Source organism: Ahaetulla prasina, chromosome 1 (genome assembly GCF_028640845.1).
Source record: "Ahaetulla prasina isolate Xishuangbanna chromosome 1, ASM2864084v1, whole genome shotgun sequence".
Lineage (NCBI taxonomy): Eukaryota > Metazoa > Chordata > Lepidosauria > Squamata > Colubridae > Ahaetulla > Ahaetulla prasina.
The window spans coordinates 277,943,000-277,960,379 of record NC_080539.1 but is presented as its reverse complement, the minus strand read 5'-3'; the positions used below and the strand labels follow the sequence as shown (position 1 = coordinate 277,960,379).

The following is a 17,380-nucleotide window of genomic DNA, read 5'->3' as shown; positions in this document are numbered from 1 at the left end:
AAATTTCTCCTTAGTTCTAAGATGATACTGTCTGATCTTGGAGTGAAACTCCCCTCCCCCCATCCCACAAAGTACTCACAGGGCTGAAAAAGGGGGGAGGGAGTAGCCCTTTTCATTCTGTTGATGTAATAAATTCTAAAAGCAAGAATTACCCCTCAGTTCCATCCAATGCATATACTGTTTGACAAAATACAAGATAACAGATTCCTATCTCAAAAAAATAAATAAATCCTACAATCGAAAAACTGATGTGGAAAAAGCAATAGAGAAGAAGATAAATAGAAGCAGAGGTGGCAATCTGAGAAGGTTTATTTTGTGGTTGCATTGGCTTGTGCTTAGTTAGACACTTAGGTGCAACAGAATAAAAATATTGTCCAATTAGTATAATATCCAATAATATCATTGTATAAAAAGGGAAACAACTGCTATTTAATCGCCACTTAAAAACATCTGGTAGGATACAATGCCCTTTCTAAGGTATCTGAAAGCAGTTCTAAAAACAGGAGTATCTGTTTTGGCATGTAAATTTAAGCTGTGATGAAAGTAATCCCGTAAAAAAAAATAAACCTAAAGGTTGGGAAACAGTCAGCAATCAATGCAGATTTTCAGTGCACAATAATAATCAATTATAATGATGTAATCAAGCCAAGGCACAGATAACTTCTACCAGATCTGCTCAGTAAAGTAGGCATAGTCTTTGTCAATGCAATCTAGAAAATCCAATACTATTGGCTGAGTTCCAATACTTCCAGCATGCTCACGGACCCCAAAATTTTAAAAGCAAGACTTTGATTTTGATTTTACCTTTGTATTGTAGGGTGTGTTTTTTTTGTAATTGCTCATTGACAGATAATTTTTTATCCCTTTACATTAGCTATAAAGGAGCAATTTATATTAAAGAAGTTTCTCATATTCAAGAAAGAAAGAAAGAAAGAAAGAAAGAAAGAAAGAAAGAAAGAAAGAAAGAAAGAAAGAAAGATGGAATCTTCAAAGTTCCCATTATCTTCTGCCAGTGGCAAAAATGACCAAAGAGAATCGAGTATAACTGCAAGAAAATGGTGAGGAAGCAAGATATGTCTTGACGAGATATGCTTGAAGTCAGAGCAGTTCCATATTTCTCAAGGCTATTAAAATGTTTTTTCACATTGCCTTTCAGGAAGGAATATTGATCCATGCCCAACTACAAACTTTTCTAGGAATTTTGTTATTGTCTCATTTACCCCTTTTATAGATTTCAGTTGCCAAATAACTGAATGCCAATTTTTTCTTTTGCTCAGAATCTTTAGGGAGAGATAGAGCAGATCAAGAGAACAAACTGGCATTTTGAGCATAAATGTAATGAAGACGCAATCATCCAAGCCAAAAGCATCCAAAAAGATTAAATCATGGCAACTGGACCAAAGTTCATTAAACTGAGACATTTCATTTCTCCTCCAAGTAACTTCTTCAGTCCAAATGAAAAATGTAAGTTAGGCAGAGAGGCAGAGTCATTGAAATGCACCAACTCTTGCCCTAACAACTGCAGGGGTTTCTCTAGGGTACAGTTGCCACGATTTAACCTTTTGGGGTGTTTTTGGGCTGGATGATTGAGTCTTCATTTACATTTGCAATACATTTTGGGGAGAAACTCCCACAATTGTTATGGCAACAGTTGGTGGATTGCAATGACTCTCTGACTCTCTGCCTCATTTAATTTTTTTCATTTGGACTGAAGAAGTTATTTGGATGAGTAAAGAAACATCTAAGTTTAATGAACTTTGGTCCTGTTGCCATGAATTAACCTTTTTGGATGGTATTTTGAGCATTTTTACAATATAATTCACCATCCTGTTCTAATCTATACAGTTTTATTTGCACATTCAATTTTATTGAGGAGTCCTTTGTAGTAGTAAGTATAAATTGAAAAATTACCCTGTTTTTTTATTTGAATCTAAATCAATAAGCATTCAGAAAAATAAAGCCAAATTTTATTCTATCATAGTATAGCATCATTATCTTTAGAAATCTATATTATGAAATTATTGAATGTGTAACTTCAAGTCAAGTTCAACAGTTACTGGAAAGTCAGTTATTTAAGGTCTGTACATTGAAAAAATAATTATTATCCTCATTCATTCAATCAGGATTCTGGGACACCAATGCTTTTTGTAGTTCTTATTTTGCCATGGAAAAATCAAATACTTAAAGAAATAACACTAAAACCTAAGATTTGAAGAGTTCCAATCAGATCCCAGATTGCAAAATGTATACAAGATACATAATTCAGCTTTATCAGAAGTCTGAAATTGGGACTTGAAGATTAGAATTTTATTTCTACAAATTAAGGTTTAAAATTGGAGAAATTTAAAATAGAAAGACATAGAAGAGTACAGTAAATGTCAAAAATGTAACTTTTAAAAATGATGACTGGTTGTTAGTGGTATATTTTTTCTGCAAATCATAAGAAAACAAATGTTTATATCAGCTTCTAAATTATAGACTTAAGAAATTGTAAGTCTGGTTTTATATGTTGCTGAGCAGATAAGAGAAGCAGCTAAATAAACGGCAGAATCAATGTTCTGTCAACCCACAGATTAAATAAGGATTACAGATTATAATTATATTGCTAATAGTAGCAAAGAACTTCAGTAAATTCTCACAAGTTTTTTTACAATCAGTTATAATTAGACAGAAAAGCCAGATTTATTTCTCTACAACACTTAAGGCCTAAAAATTTTGTTAACTTCACTACACCATTAGAATAACAATACCATAATATTCAGATAATAAACTTGTGGGAGATAAATTCCACTGAACTCAGGGAATTTACCAAATTGTAGGATCTTTTCAGTCACCGTATTAAACCTCTGGAACTCCTTTTCAAGGAAGCCGTTTGTGCTTAGCAACCTCATGGGAATTGGTGAAATGATTTATTTTCACATATAATATTGCTTTTTTTTTAAAGAAATTATCTTTAAAATGTCACTGTTATGTTTCTCTGCTATTTCTCTTTATCTTCAGCTATACTATCTGTAAGTTTGTAACTGTTGGTTGTTTTAAAACAATGTTTTAAAGATTACAAATAGAAATAAGACTACAAAAAATACAAGACTAAAAAAGCAGACATGTAACTGTAGTGACCACCTGAACCTTTATGGAGAAAAGGGGGCTATAAATATTTTAGAATATTTTACATAACAAGGTTCCAGTTATGATTAGAGAAGTTTGCAAAACCAGCTGCTAAGAAATAGTAATTTGCAAGAAGATAGATCTATAAATGAACCAACATTAATTAAAATAAGAAAAACTTTAAGCAATTGCTTGGACTAAATGAGGTTCCCACAAGTAAAAGGCTATTTTAAACTGTCAGTTAATGACCAGAGCAGAGACTTCCTGCTCTGGGAGACACAGCTCCCATAATTCTCAGTTCACATGGCCGTGGTGATTAGGAACTGCAACAACTGAAATACATCTGAAGGATGCCATTTTGGGGAAGGTGGAATTTGACAAGGCCAGATCTTTTCCTAAATAACATCTGTTTAATGTTTATTTGTTACAGCATTGCTTTTAGCACCAAGCTGTAGATGCTGGGATACTAGTCTATTCCATAACTGATAACTCCACAGCTCAGCTGTTGCTCATTAAGTTTAATGAAGCAAAGTCCAGTGTGGCCTTGGATCTGCCTGCAAATTCCTAAAGAGTCATTTCCATCTCAGGTGTTTTGTGCTCTTATCTTTGGGGTCTCGCCTGCTTGGCCTTGATTATAACAAGAGAGGGAATTGCCTCCCTTCGACCTGATATTCAGATTTGTGCACTCAGAATTCAGGGTCATTTAATTCAGACCTACTTCTGATAAGATATAGTGTTCTGAATCTAACTTTTGGACTTTCATCCCCTTTCCCCGTCATTTCTGATTTGTAACAATTTTCTAACAGGTATGAAAGAACTCAAAAGCTTGAAGTGGACCATGCTTGGTCTAAAGATATTATGAAAATGTTGATAAGAGTTATTTTATAACTCTTTATGCACATCTAATAGATCCATTATCAAGTCTGGATCTGCACCTAAAGGTAAAGGTTCCCCTCACATGTATGTGCTAGTCATTCCTGACTCTAGGAGGTGGTGCTCATCTCCGTTTCAAAGCCGAAGAGCCAGTGCTGTCCGAAGACATCTCTGTGGTCATGTGGCCAGCATGACTAAATGCCAAAGGCACACAGAACCCTGTTACCTTCCCACCAAAGTTTTATGTGCTTTCAAATTGCTAGGTTGGCAGAAGCTGGGACAAGTAACGGGAGCTCACCCCAGTTAAGCGGCATTTGGGATTCGAACCGCTGAACTGCTGACCTTTCAATCGACAAGCTCAGCATCTTAGCCACTGAACCACCATGTCCCTTGGATCTACACATACCTCAGGGCTTTTGCTTCAAAATATTTGTCTTGTACTATTATCTTATTCGTTGATTTCTCCATATGAATAAGGTTGATTGGTTAATTTTTTTATGCTTGACATAACTGTAGTTCTCTAATACAGGAAGAGTAGGCTTTGAGAAAAGGAGAGATGCTGACTTTTTGCTATTTGTCAGTCAGCACAACTATACAGCCAGGCATACTCTTCTACAATACAATTAAGTCCTGTTGCAGCTTTCCAGCCTAGGATGTACCAATGTGCTTACAGCTATAGCTTCTATGCTGATTGAGAATTCTGGGAAGTACAGTCCCACCCGCCTCACTCCTAAGGAGGGTGCCTGCCTATAAAACTATGTTTTATAGTTCCTCTTTGAAGAGCTCCCCTTTGTTTGGTGCATAATATTTCTCAGCAGCTTCCGAGACATAGGATTGTTCCAAGTTCACCAAAAGTTGAAGAATAGGTGGGGGAAAAGGGAGGGGGAGAAGAGAATTTAGTTCTGGCTGGTAAGCAAGCTCAAAATAAATGAAAAGGTGCCCCCCCTTCTTCCCCCATGGTCTTATCCAACAAAACAGCAAAGGCTGCTGGCTTTTTTTAACTGATGATGATGATCAAGCCCTAAAGCTCTTTGAGGATAGAAGCTAACTGCTTGATAGCTTCGAGTTTGGTAGGTAGACACCTAACAAATAGTCTTCTCAGCCATATTCTCAGCCACAGTTGCCATCACTCTTTGAAATTTACCTTAAAGATCCTGATTGTTATATGACAGTAGATGCACCCCACATATAACTCTCTGATATAAACTCTGAAATGAGGTTTCAGGAATGTGCTGGGCCCAGTCCAAGAGAGGAGAGAAGAATGGTGCATTCTGAACTAGCAACCTACAAACTTAAAATAGCAACAGTTCTCTTTTCTCACAGTTGGTGAGAACTTCAGGAAGACGCCATTCGTCCTGATGAATTTTAAAACTCAAGAATTCTGGGACATTTTTTTTCCTCCTCAGATGTCTTTAAACACTTTTTAAGTACCTCTATTTCTTTCTGTCTTTCTGTATTAATGGAAATGAGCACATCCAATTATTCCCTTTCTCCCATGTGTCAGGAGATTGGTTGCTTTTGTCACTGGCTAGAATGAAGAAAAATTAAGGAACTAAGTAGTCACTCCTTCCAGCTCGCTAATTAGCCATTGAATGTGTTCTGTAACTTTCTATCACACTTCTATCACCAATATTTTTCTCTTAAACCAGATTAGTCTCATTCATTTCAATGCAGACCAGAATGATATATTGCAAACACTTCATTCAGAGCGAATACCCTGGAAAAAATCATTCTCTCTTTCAAAAAGTCACCAGAGGACAAGAGCAGGTCTGAAAAGAAGGACTGTGCAGAATGGCAAAAACCTCATCTATTTTTGGCAGCCATTCCTCTGGGAAAGTTCTAAAGAAGTAAATATTGTTCAGATTTTCAGCCTGTGTTAATGATAAAAGCTGACAGGGAGGGGAGCTGTTCATGGGGACAGTAAAGTTTACAATTAACTCCTCCAGCCTGGTGCCTTGCAGGGATTAGGACTCTAAAGACTATCATCCCTTGCCTATATTGCAACTGATAGTTACTAAAAAACAAACAAACCAAGTCTTATATATGTTTGGATACTTCATGTCTTTTTCTTAGTTTCCTCTATTAGTCTGATGGGATCATCCCTTCAAAAATAATATTTGGTTATTGTCAGGGGGACAACCTGGACTCCAGTGTTGTCTGACAATTTTGTCCACATATTTTCATCTTTAATAAGCCAGTTATATCATGATAACTCTCTCTTCCCAGTGTTGATGATCTTTCTTTCTTTCTTTCTCTCTCCCCCCCCCTCTCTCTCTTTTTCTTTCTTTCTTTCTCAAAGAGAACTAGAGGTGGTGACAAGATAAACTCTTTGCCCTGTTTTCAGAGGTAGAATAAAGTCAGGTGGAAGGAAGGAGGAAGAAGAGAAGGAGGGGCTCTTTGCTTCAGCGAGGCATTAGGGTCAACCCCAGAAGCTGATTTGCCAAGTTTCAGGAGGCAAAAGAAGATGGAGGATACAGTCCTGATTCTCACCTGTTGTAAGGGTTCCTCAGGAGAAGTGCCTGGCTGCTGGAGCAACTGTCTGTGGGAGTGTGGCAGCCGTACACTGGGGGAGGCACCGAATATTGTTGGTCACCTGCAAACCATAAAAAAAAAATCACAATCCTGTTGCAAGACTGATTACTGTCGCATGTTGGGGTGGGGAGGCAGTGTTCTCTAGTCACTTTCAAGCTACCTTTTAAAGCAGGAGTCTCCAACCTTGGCAATTTTAAGCCTGGCAGACTTCAATTCCCAGAATTCCCCAGCCAGCAAAGCTATTATTACCATATTTTACTGAGTGTGCTGTGTGAACACAGCCATCCCCAATATAGTTAGCCCATGGTTCAAAGCATCCTGCAAACCAGAAAACTCTTAACTGAATGTGTGAGCTAACATACCTTTGAAGTCCCATTTGCTTTTGATGGTACTTGAAACTGATGCTTAATCTTTAGATCTATGCCCAAATTACTCAGCAGCAACATGAAAAATAACATTATTTTACTGCCTTACAGTAGAAAGGCTGGATTATAAATATAATAAAGGAGCAATGTCAAACCCAACAAGATTCCGACATAATTATGTGTTTTCTAGACCTACACTTTGGAAACCCTAAAGACTTTTTTGTAGAGATTGCCATTGATTTCATTGAAATGTACTTTCTGGGCTCAGTCTTGAGTAGATTCACCCAGAGAGTGACACAAAAGATTACTATCAGGTAAGTGAGTTACAAAGTTTAGAATACAATGGTAGATGTCTTAGCTCTGGGTAGACAAGAACTCATTTGCACTGGCTTAATTTAATCCAGTCTTCCTTTCCCATTCTGATCCCTGTTCAAGGGATATTGAACAACTATTCCTGCCATCCTCAGCCAATCTTTATCAATACTGACTAGAAATTCTGGGAGCCTAAAGCCCCAATAGAAAACTTGGAGGGGGGGATCATAATATTGAAGAAAATTGGACTCGTCTGCAGATGAAGAATTACTGACACAACTCCACAGGTTGTATCTGACTATCATAGGTTTATGCTGGAGCAAGGTCTCTTCAGTGCCAGTGAAGTTACTCTGCTGGCTGCCGGAGGGGATAAAACAGTGTTACAATATTCCCAGAGAAGTTTCAAAGCCTTCTGTAATTCTTACACTTTTATTGACATCTGGTCTGTCCCCAGCTTCCCAATTATCCAACTTCTCTTTGCCATTAGGATGAACCAGATTAGGCATACAGACACGCCAAATCCTCTCAATTGTTAGTACAGGCACGGGGCCCCAGTATCAAAGGGAGTATGTGTGAGTATGTGTGTGTGTGTGTGTGTGTAGCAAACAACTTCCCTCTCTCCCACTCGGGATCGGTTCTTCTTCGCACAGATGTTTTCCGCTACCATTACCTAAAGGTGTCTGCTGGCCGATGGGGTCCTCATGCTTGAAGGAGTGGTTTGTAAACTGCGCCCCAGGGTGAGAGGGAGTATGGCCGTAACTTGGAGCTCCATCAAACGCCATTGTGCCGTAACCTGCCAAGAGAACAACAGGGTCGGAATCAGGGGCTGAATCGCCTGGCCTTGAACTTTCTTCCTACATGAATGTCCCTCCAAGCCAGGCAGGAGGCGAAAAGTTGCCAAAAATAGGAAGCCTCTGCTGCTCTGTAACAGCAGCAGATGGCTTCTTTCTGCAAAAGGGAGGGCCAAAACCATGAACGCAGGATCACCCAACCGGGGGAAGGAAGGGATCCTCTCCACTCTGCCTGGACTGGACGGCAGGGTTCTCATTGAATCCAGGGCCGACTTGTTTTCCTGCAACCTTTCCATCCGAAACTCAGCCTGGGCAAAAGAGGCTGCTACCCAGTGATGAAATCCAAATTCTTTTATTACCGGTTCTGTGGGCATGGCAGGGGAAGGATACTGCAAAATCTCCATTCCCACCCCACTCTGGGCCCAGCCAGAGGTGGTATTTGCCAGTTCTCTGAACTGCTCAAAATTTCCTCTACTGCTTCTCCAGAACCTGCTGGATTTCACCCCTGCTGCTACCCAATAAAAAGATAAAAAGTTAATTATAGACGTCCATTCAAAGCAGAGAACAAGCCGCACGTCTTCAAACTATCAGCCGTGAAGTCGAAATGCATACTAGGTGTAAATAAAGAACTTTTATTTAAACAACTTTAATCAATTACACCAACCCAGGATGATAGGGAAAAGTTTTCCAGTTCTCCAGCGGTGAAAAGTTCTGGGGAAGTCTAAAAGACCGTTTTCTAACTTTCTAATGGATCCCAATAAAAGTATTACTCAAAGAGTGGCACTGAGGTTTGTGCGCCTCTGCCTTCCTTTGATAAAACGTTGCCAGCTGCAGAAACTGCTGGATCGGTTGGAGCATATTCGATGTTGATTGCACTGTTTAAAACTTTTGGCGCCAACAAGTTTGGAGCAACAAGTCTCCAAGGTCTTTCCCAGTTTCGGAATCCACGCGGGGTTTGGCTATCTTTTAAAAGCCCGTATCGGCCGTCCCCCCCACCCCCAGTAAGCAATGTTTCCATTAATAGTCTCCCGTCTTCAAGAAAGAAAGAAAAAACCCTGATCTGCTGAACAAACTTGTGTGCCATTCCATATGTTAAAGTTACCCTTTAATTCTCGTTCTCGCTGGCTTCTCGCTTGTTTTGTAAAATTAACTTTCTGAAGACCCTGCAATAAAGATGGCAGCCCACTAAATGAAAAAATAACCTCCTACTTTAGCCGAAAATTACTCGCTCAAATAATAATAAACAGCTTTTTTAAAAAAAAAAGAAAAGAAAGGAGCGAATTCAGATGGAGAAAAAAAAAATCGCCTATTGTGACCTCAAGGTGAGACCGAATCGTAAATCAGGCGTTTAGACACCAACTTTCATTAATTACGTGGAGCCAGTTAAACAACTTCGGCTAAAAAGTAATTACAAAGTAATATTATCTTTAAGACTTCTCAGCGCATCAGCATTTGCCCTAAGACCGTGAAATGTTTTAGCGTAGTCCCTATGAAATCTTCCCTTCCTTTCCCAATACCGCACCAAACGCTTCTTTAAAGTAAATAATCGTTTTATGGGAACTTCGCTTCCGGAACGTTTAGTTAGATCTCCGCGTTTACTTTAAACTCGCTACTCTTCAGAGAACAGGTTTGCACTTTCAAAATACCAAAGTTGCCGCAATAAGTCGTAGCTTTGCTGGGGGACCGGCAAATATTTTTTTTTCCTACAATCTGCTTTTCCAGACAAACTCTCACTGTCCAAAAAAGCCGTTTAGGTTCTTAGAAAAGGGATCGTATTTGCACAGAACTGCGAACGGATTTTGACAAAACTGAAGAAATAGGAGAGAAATTGGGGATGGGGGAGAGGAATTGAGGACCCCTCGCATAAATGCATCGCTGAATGCCCACAAGATGCAATTTAGTTCACCAGCTACTCAAGACTAAAGAAGACTTTGCTAAAAGACTTGTAGACTTGCGCTCCTTAATTCATCAACTTGCCCGTTCAGTTCAAACGTCCCCTCTTACTCTTGCTAATATGTTACTAGTCCTACTACTCCTTATCTTGGGGATGAATTTTTTTTTACTTTTGACTTTTCTAGATGAACCAAAACTTGTGGAGAAAAACTCACGCAAATCTTTTAATGGGTGATAGCAGGAATAGAAAGCTTTCGATATTTGTTTTATTCTGGTTTTGTAATCTAGTCTCAGTTTCGGTATGGGGCGATAGTTGCCAGGCGTGAGCTCGGAAAAGAAAGCTATGGATCTTTCTCAATTCAGAAGCTCACTTTTCCTTTATTTATTTCCTTTATTATTTATTATTTCCACTGTCTTTATTTATTGAGAACTACCGGGCGGGGTCTCAAATCTAACTTCTTTGCTTTAAAAGTAAAGCCTACTGAATTCCATTGTCTGAAATCTCTAAACCGTTTTGCCTACATCACTTCCCCACCCCACCCCCAAGTCTGGGCCTCTCCAGATGAATTTCAACACACGGAAGTGAATCTAATCTGAGAATCTGTAGATGTTTCTAAAAGGAAGAAAATTGAATATAGAAATCTGCCTGTCTCGATGGATTTATTTTCCAGGTAAGCTGCTTGGATCGTAATTTTTTCTATTCTTCTTCCAAAGGCTCCTGGACTCTGGAGTTTATGGCGTTTACGGATTCGTGCAAGCCTGATCCAAAAGCTGGGAAATTACCTACGTTCTGCCGCTTCATTGATCCCTAGAATATAGCCGTTTCAAGGGGCTTCTGAGGGATCCCTCCTTTGTCACCACACCTCACTCTTTTAAATAGATATTTCACCGTTCAGTTTTCAAGTCAGCACCTCTGATCTGAAGTGTATTTATCCTGACCTCTTTTTGGGGAAACAATTTATTTTCAAGTCTGTCTGCTCTGAAGTTCTGTCGAGTTCAGGGGACCCTGCTGTCACGAAAGTGGGGATCCATCAACCTTTTCATCTCTTTTCCTTTGCTATAAAACCCGAGCCACTGTGCCGAAGGAGGCTCAATCTGGGGGAACGTGTGCAGTTATAGCTGGGCTGCCATAACTCAGAACTCTCCAAAAAGCCTGGGAGGAAACGGGCTTCGAGCTGTAACAGGTCGACCGTTCAAGAAAGGGCGAATGCGCTACTTTATTTTGGCGTCCTCGGCACAGAGTCGCCAAACGGCTTTGGAAAAGTTCAGGTTTTTCTGCCTTCCTAGCTTCCACGGAGTGAAGGTAAAGGGGAGGGGGGCTAGAAACACCTTGCCGGGTAGATTGTCGCCGTCCCCCCTCCCCTCCCTCTTTTCCTCCCACCCGTCGTGCATTTGGCAGGCAACTAGGAGCTGGCGAGGCCTGAGCCTTCAAAGCTGCCGCATGCGCCTGGCGCGTTCTGGTGCTTAGCGGTCCCTTGTCTATTCGGCCGCGAACAGTGATGACAGGCCCGCTGCGCTTCCAGGCATCAGCTGCGCTCCGAAACTGCCTTATCTCAGCTCGTAACACACAAAGCCAAGGCTTCCCTCCTCCTCCTCCTCCTCCTCTTTGCTTTCCTAACGCTCCTCGAAAGCACTGAAGCTCTAGATCCCGTCACTCTCTTTGCCCAGCGGTTCGGCGGCCTTCAAAAAGGCTGCCCGGAGCAGAATAGGTGTTTTGGCCACATTTCCCGATGTTGCATGACCCAAAGCTTCAAGAATGCGATAAGGAGGTTGGAGTTCTGAACCCGGCCCCCTGATAGCGAGGTCTCTTTAATTAGGGCTTTATCAGAGGCATTGAGCTGATTAAAATGTGCTGAAAGTAATTGAAATGTGGACATCTGGCGAAGAAGGCCACTCTTCTGAAGGGGTGCAATTGTTAGGGGAACCCAGCTGCCTGGCCGGGAGGGAGGGAGAGGGAGGAGACGGGGGCCAGGAGGCCTAACAAAAAGTTCAAAGCAGAAGACTTCCTTCTTTCCGGAGAAGACTTGGCAAAAACGCCAAGGTAACTTCTTTCCCACGGTGGTGGTGGTGGTGGGGAAAAACCCGGTCTCAAACAGAACGTTCAACCTTGATAGACTCAAAGCAGAGAACATTATATTCATTGCTCAAACTTATCAACATCCCCAAATTCCGTCTCTCCTTCCCCCCACCTCCCCTTTTTTTTAATAACAAAAGGTGTGTGTGTGTGTGTGTGTGTGCTGGATATGGTACCCGATATTTTCCCTCTCCTCCCTTTCCCCCGTTTTTTGGTTTGGCGCCATCAGAGCATTTTTCACAACTTTTAAAATTATACCTGCTTCTCAGCCCATTTGCTATTCTTCCGAAGTGGCAATTAAAAAGCGATTCTTTTCCCCGCTTTTTTAGGAATCCCAGCCTACTCTAAAGCACTTGTGTTTGGTTAGACCTGTCCACACAACAGGAGCTGAAAGATCAGCCATCTCTAGATTTCTCAGCCCATCCGTTTAAAATCAAGGATATGGGAGTTTCTCTTTAATTTTGGGGTCAGGACTGAAGACCAAGTTTTCAAATTTAAAATCAAGCTAAGATCCAGCTCATCAATGACACCAGCATACATGCATCAACTAAATCTCTAAGTCTTCTGATTAAAGTTCTACTTTGGACACAACTGCCAAGTGTTGTGTTAAGAAAATGCAGATGATAAAGCTTTGTCATGGATTGGGGGAGGTTGCTACTTTCTCCATCACTAGAACAATCAAGAGATGCGGTTACACAAAAAAGAGTTTTGAAAAGTGTTATTTTATTCATAAGAATAAAATAAAATGCAAACCAACTCTATGAGGTAGCCACTCACATATGCAAATGGCAGATTTTCAATAAATCAGTCCTTTCTATGTGTGCATACACATATGCATATACATTTGGAAGAGCTGAGGAGTGTTTTACAGAGAGAGAGAGAGAAAACCCTTGAGGCTCCATTATATTAAAATCAGTTGGATAGTAGTTAATGATATCAAAAATCTTCCAATTGCAATTTAGATTTTTGATAGTTTTGCTGATTTTATCAAAGTGGGGATCTCTCTTCTTGTCCCACACTATAAAAACACATGGATTTTTATTCAACCTCCTCATCATCTGAAATAAAGATATTTCATTGTTTTAAATATAAGTTGGGTCCATAGCTACATTCCAGAATTCCAATAATGTGTTGATTAAAAAAATAATACCATTAACCAAATGCAAGAAATCAATGGGATTAAGAAGAGAAAGGGCAATTTAAGGAATGGAATGAAATTCTGAGATAGTGTTCCCAAGAAGAAATTGCCTTCACAACTTAGCACCTTGCTGAGTAAGACAAGTCAATGTATTGAAAAACACTCTCTATTTCGGATGCAATAAAAGTTATCCGTAGAATCATTAAAGTTTAATAAAATCTTTTTAAAAGAATTGAGAATCATGGAAAGAATATTAAAGTGCAGTACTAAGAATAATTAAAATAAATGTGCTATTAAAAATGATTTATTCTCTCTATTGCTCTTAACTGTTCACCATAATTACACCCCTCCAAAGCAGTACATAATCTACCAGTAACTGCTGCAACAGGGTTAATTACAAACTAAATGCAAATACTTATGGAATTTATCATTAACTGTTTTCTGCCTAATAATACTAGGTATATATCTGATGAAATAAGCTATTGCCTAGAATTATATTCTAATGATATTGTCATTCTTTTGCACATGCCCCATCAAAAAAAAAAAGATCCTTTGTTTTTAATTTGTAAGATTTTTTTTTTGTTACGATCAGTTAGTTTGTGATTTCATGAATTTCACAAAAATATTCCTTTCTGGTTCATACAAAAAAATATCAAGGTTCTGGTTCATATAAAAAAAATATCACTAATGTTTTAGGACACAACTGTCTCAAGTTGTTTCCATTGTGTAGGAATAAGCAATATATTTCATCATATGTTTATCCAGCAATGACCATTTCTTCAAGAAAGTGCTACTCTAGGAAAGTAGCTTGAGAACTGTGTATTTGTTGAGCGCAATATCCCATAAGAAACATATGCCAGTTGGTTTTTGCATAGACTTGGTTAAGACGTGGTGATGCTAAGTTTCAAACACAAAGGATTTGTGGGAAAGTATAAATGAATTCTGAAAATGTAGCAGTGCAATCTTATGTATATCTATCCCAGCCTAGGTTTACTGAGATCAATGACATTCATTCTCAGATTGCACCATAGTCCTCACTGATTTCAATAGGATTAGGGAGCCAAATTACAGTATTTCAGAAAAGGAAGTTGGGTTGTGATTTTTTTGCAACTTCTGTAGGTTAAAAAATGATATCCAGGGAACAACATCCCCTTCTTCCTTTCAATATAACTGTGCAGTTTTAGCTTCCTAAAATATATAGATGAGCTAACATAAATGTCTTGATTGTGCTCTTTTACTGTACATTTGCTGAATTAAAAGCCATATTAGTTCTTAATTATTAATCTTCCCTAGCCTCATCAATATCCATTTAGCACTATTTGCTATATGTGAGTACCTATGCACCTTGTAACTTTCTGAAATTTTATTTCCACAAGAATCAATTCTTTCATCCTGTTGAAATAAATCATTCCAACAGTTGGTTGCAGTAACATTAACTGAACTGTTAAGATTCATTTTTAAAAAATGCTTTTTTAAAATCTCCAGCCCAGTTATAAACACACAGTAGTTACCTGCTTGCTTAAAATAACATCTGCAAGATGATATCAAGTTCAATTCATAAAGACATTAGCAAATAAGCAGAAACTAACAGGAAAGCCCATATGTGAAACAATTATTAAAAGTAACTTCCATACACATTAAAGTTGTAACAGCAGCTCACTGAGTGCATAATCCCATCCATTTTTAGGCAGAAATCTGGGGCATGTAACTCAATAGGTTCTTTTCTTGGATAAGTGAGAATAATCAGATTGCTAATTTAGGTTTAGAGTTGTTGATATTCCTGTTGGAAGACAAAGTACTTTTAACAGTTGCGTATGCACGACATTCTAAATTCTGATTTTAATTCTGGAATGAAGCAATTCCAATTTAATTCAGAATTGCAAATGTTAAGAGTTTCTTTTCCTGAAGCTTAGCTGAATTTCACTCTGAAGCAAATATATACCACTATGAAAGGAGAAGGTGGAGCGATTGTATGATTCATTCAGTGCTTGAAAACCCAATAAGCATAAAATTACAAAAGGGTGTTGCCATACAGGAGAGACCATACAGTAAACCCATGCCCCACAGTTCCACTCATTGTGTATGAATATGGATTGCATCAACAGAAAAGGCTCTTTCAGTCCTTAACTCTCTTTTTTTCAAATAGTTTTATCAGGGATTGCCATGGGGAGAGTTGTATTTAGAAGCAGCAAACCCATTCAATCCATAAATATCTGTATTTGAAATACACACACAAACACTATAATACACAAGGTAATCAGCATAGAATTTGCTACTTTTTATATCTCTATCCGATGGGAACCTATAACATAAATTGTAAATTACCGGCAATGGCACATCCCTGAATAAATTTATTTGGAACCTAGGTTTATTAAATTTAATGGGGTATTCTCGCAACTTTACATTTTAATCCACAGGTTTGCTTTCAAGGCACTTGAAGTATGTTAATCTAGTACACCGCTTAGTCCAAGACAAACTCCAAAGCATTTATTTGCAGCCTCTTCAAACCCATAAATTGATTTAGCCATGCAGTACTCTGAAAAATAACGTTCCAGATGTGCTAATTTTACACCCTAGCAATCCTACGCACAAGCATTGAAAAACTTTAACTCCGGTTCGATTTTCTATACGGATATTTAGGACCCATGATTGATCCTAGTCTCAGACGGTTGCAAGTCTTTTGCACCCTTTATTAACACAGCCATCCTAGCATACGTCCAACCTATCGTGGTTAGAGATTGTTAATTACAGTGGTTTTTAAACCAATTTGCCGCCTTCGGAAATTACCTTTAATAATGGTTTTGTTGCTTTGTGACTTAAATATGAAAAAGATTTCTCAGGATCGGCCCGTAGGTTCTCTTCCCCACCCCACCCCCATCCCCGCGGCTTCCCACTGCTGCCTCGGACCACAATTCAGGCTCAGGAGTTTGCCAGGGATCGCGTGATCCCAGGAAAGACTCTTTGAACGGCTTCCAGCCGTGCTAGCGGTGCCAGGAAAGCGAGCGGGCCCCCTGGCTGGGTGAAAGCGAACGGCTCGCCCCAAAAACGCAAGCTCCCCCCCTTCCCTTCGCCTTACCTTGGTTGCGGATGGCTTGCTGGCTCTCGAGGCAGTTGGGCAGGTAAGGGCCATTGGGGAACATCCGCGCCTGGCCGGAGGGCGCTTGGCTGGGCGGCGGGGGCGGCGCAAAGGGACCGTAGCGACAAGCGCCTGCCGTGCCGGTGAACTGGCCGGAGAAGTGGACGGTGAAGGCGCTCAGGCACTGGTCCTCGTGGGGTTCGCCGGAGCTCCAGCTGGGCTCCTGCTTGATGAAGGCCGAGGGCGGCGGGGCCAGCGAGCCGTAAGAGGCCGCCGGCGGGAAATCCAGCACCGGAGCCCACTGCGTCGCGCTGCTCACCGGCATGGAGCAGTTCCCGTTACCCGGCAGGGGCGGCACCGACGGCGGCAGCAGAGCGTTGAGGTCGCGGACGTCGGAGCCCATCTGATCGCCGGCACAAACTTTCCTCCGCGGAGCCGTGAACCAGTCGCGGGCCCCGCCGGCTCCGGTGCACTTGTTCCAGGCGCTTTGAGCCCGGCTCGGGTCCGGCTGGAGACACCAGGCGGCCGAGTTCAAGCCTTTCGGGGAGACCGGGTCCGCGGGAGGAAGGCAAGCGGCGGGCTCCAGCCCTGCGGCTGCCGGCAAAAGCGAGAGGGCCAGGTTGGTCTCCAGGGTCGCCCTTTGGCCGCCCACCGGCGCGGGGGATGAAAAAAAAGGAGGAAATTAAAAAAGAAAAAGGCTCAAAGCCCCGGAGTGGAAGAAGCCCGAGGGACCGACCGCTCGCTGGCTGGCTGGCTCTCCGAATGACGGTCGGCGGAGGCCCCGCAGGAGCGATTGGAAAAGCCGCACTTGAACTTTCTTCCTTCAGCCGCGGCTTTGCCCTCCGGCCCCCGAAGCTGGGCTAATTGAGAGCGACTGGCGGCGCGAGACGGAGGAGGAGTCAGCCGCGCGCGGCCGCTTCCATTCACACTTCCCGCAGCAAGGCGGCCTCCCGGGGCGCAGAACGCTCAGGCGACTTGTGGGGAGGGAGACGACGACGACGACGAGGGGCGGGAGGGGCAAGAGTCCCGCGCTCTCCCCCCACAGGCCAAGGAGCGTGGCGGGGGCGCGGGGAAAGGCTTAAGCCTCGCCCACCCGCACCTCGCCTGGCTCAGCCCTCTTCATTCGGGGTCACTCAATCAGAACAGAGCTGGAAAGGGACCTTGGAGGTCTTCTAGTCCAACCCCCCCTGCTCAAGCAGGAGAACCTATGCCATTTCA

General features: G+C 41.3%; 1 protein-coding gene across 3 annotated transcripts in view; it reads right to left on the bottom strand.

The window, feature by feature from the left end:
• Positions 1 to 16,565, bottom strand: part of WT1 (WT1 transcription factor) — a 61,766-nt gene extending 45,201 nt beyond the window's left edge. For all 3 annotated transcript variants that reach the window (XM_058177485.1, XM_058177570.1, XM_058177645.1), the window contains exons 1-3: positions 16,163 to 16,565; positions 7,861 to 7,983; positions 6,472 to 6,574 (exon numbers count right to left, since the gene is read on the bottom strand). In XM_058177485.1, coding sequence (XP_058033468.1) covers positions 6,472 to 6,574; positions 7,861 to 7,983; positions 16,163 to 16,565 — 629 coding nt within the window. The remainder of the gene's footprint in view (positions 1 to 6,471; positions 6,575 to 7,860; positions 7,984 to 16,162) is intronic.
• Positions 16,566 to 17,380: the final 815 nt, after the last annotated feature.